The following is a 1,558-nucleotide window of genomic DNA, read 5'->3' on the forward strand; positions in this document are numbered from 1 at the left end:
GGATCTGTCCATGAATAACTTCAGTTCCCTGCTGGATTGTGTTGTTGCGCTGCCAGCACTCGAGTGGCTCGACATGGGTGGCAACAGCCTACAGGACTTACCTGAAGACATCCATAGGTAAGTAAGAAGACCTGAGCTCCGCCCCTTTTTGTCAGCAGCTAATTACCAGCAAGACCTTTTTGTCCCCAGGATGGAGAAGCTGCACACGCTGTGGCTGCAGAGGAACCAGCTGGAGAAGCTTCCGGAGAACATCTGTAGAATGAAGAACCTGGACACGCTGGTCCTCAGCAGCAACAGGCTAAGAGATATCCCGTCACTGATGGATGACATGTCCAATCTCAGGTCAGTCTGTCCAACAAATAGTCCTGGTAAAAATAAAGTCCACCCAGTTTCAGTTCCAGCATTTTCTACATGGAGATATATCCTGACTGATCTGATCTTACCAGGTTCTAAAATATTCATATTCCTGGAAAAGAAAATGGACAGAGTGTCTTTTTACCAGGACTGTAGGTCTGCGAGTCTTTCAGGTCTGTTTTCTCAAAGATATGTCTCATGTCCTTTGGTGGACATTTGTTTTTTCTTTGGAGCAGATTTGTGAATTTTCGAGGCAATCCTTTCATTCTGGATGTGACTCTTCCTGAAAGGAAGACTCTGGCAGAGGACAGAGAGGATGAAGAGGACCGAGAGATGTTTGGACGGGAGTTCATGCACACGTACATCCAGGAGGCCAGAAAGAGAGCATATGCTGTGCTCAACATGCACTGCATCAACCGTTAGTACCAACAGAGTTCTGCTGATCTGACTGGTGGACACTAACAGCGAGTGGTTGGACTGAAGCCATGGCATCCTTTAACTGGACCTGAGAACCAGAACCACTAACAGGATTAATACCTTCATCTGATCTTCACATTAACCCGCCCTGTTTATGATGATTGACTCTAACAACCACGTTAAGGAGATCTTCTGATGTTCTTACATCTTTCTGTTTCAGAACCTGATGAAGACACTTCAGATCAATAACCAGATGTTCTCTGGGCCTCTGGTTGGTTTGTGAAGACTAAAAACAGGAGTTTTGCTGTCAAACCTGCAGACTTTAGCTGAGGTTTCCAGCTGTGAGTGGACCCCATCAGAACCAGAACACAGATATGACTTTGACAGAGGAGACTGCACATAACAACAGGAAAATACTTTATTGGACACTTTACAAAACATTTCAACTTTCAGTCTGATGGATTTTTTTCCTTTAATAAAACAGATTTTTGTAGGAACATGAGTCTGTTCTAATATTGTGAGTACTTTGGTTTGTCCAAAATCCGACTTTAAACTGTAAGCTGGACTTCAGGACAGAGCAGGACAGGAGGGGACAGCTGTCAGTAAAATGTTCTCCAGAGTCACCTGCGGTTCCACGTAACGGATCAATTTGCTGCTGAAGCCTTTAGTCTTCAGGAAGTGATGTCTGCCGCCGTCAATCATCAACTTACAGAGACGCCCGACGTGCTGCCGCTCAGCTGCTGAGAGCAACCTGCAGACAGACAGGCAGTCAGAGAGACAGACAGAC

General features: G+C 45.6%; 2 protein-coding genes across 3 annotated transcripts in view; one reads left to right on the top strand and one right to left on the bottom strand.

Moving 5' to 3' along the window:
* The window catches only part of lrrc39 (leucine rich repeat containing 39), a 2,846-nt gene extending 2,069 nt beyond the window's left edge, over positions 1 to 777 (top strand). Inside the window, 3 exon segments of the mRNA XM_037978528.1 lie at positions 1 to 117; positions 190 to 342; positions 591 to 777. The exon segment at positions 1 to 117 is cut by the window's left edge and continues 2 nt beyond it. Coding sequence (XP_037834456.1) covers positions 1 to 117; positions 190 to 342; positions 591 to 777 — 457 coding nt within the window.
* A 394-nt stretch (positions 778 to 1,171) lies between these two features.
* The window catches only part of trmt13 (tRNA methyltransferase 13 homolog), a 7,850-nt gene continuing 7,463 nt past the window's right edge, over positions 1,172 to 1,558 (bottom strand). For both annotated transcript variants that reach the window (XM_037978524.1, XM_037978523.1), the window contains one exon: positions 1,172 to 1,522. In XM_037978524.1, coding sequence (XP_037834452.1) covers positions 1,339 to 1,522 — 184 coding nt within the window. In that variant the 3' untranslated portion in view covers positions 1,172 to 1,338. The remainder of the gene's footprint in view (positions 1,523 to 1,558) is intronic.

Source organism: Kryptolebias marmoratus, linkage group LG1, assembly GCF_001649575.2.
Source record: "Kryptolebias marmoratus isolate JLee-2015 linkage group LG1, ASM164957v2, whole genome shotgun sequence".
In the NCBI taxonomy this organism is placed as follows: domain Eukaryota; kingdom Metazoa; phylum Chordata; class Actinopteri; order Cyprinodontiformes; family Rivulidae; genus Kryptolebias; species Kryptolebias marmoratus.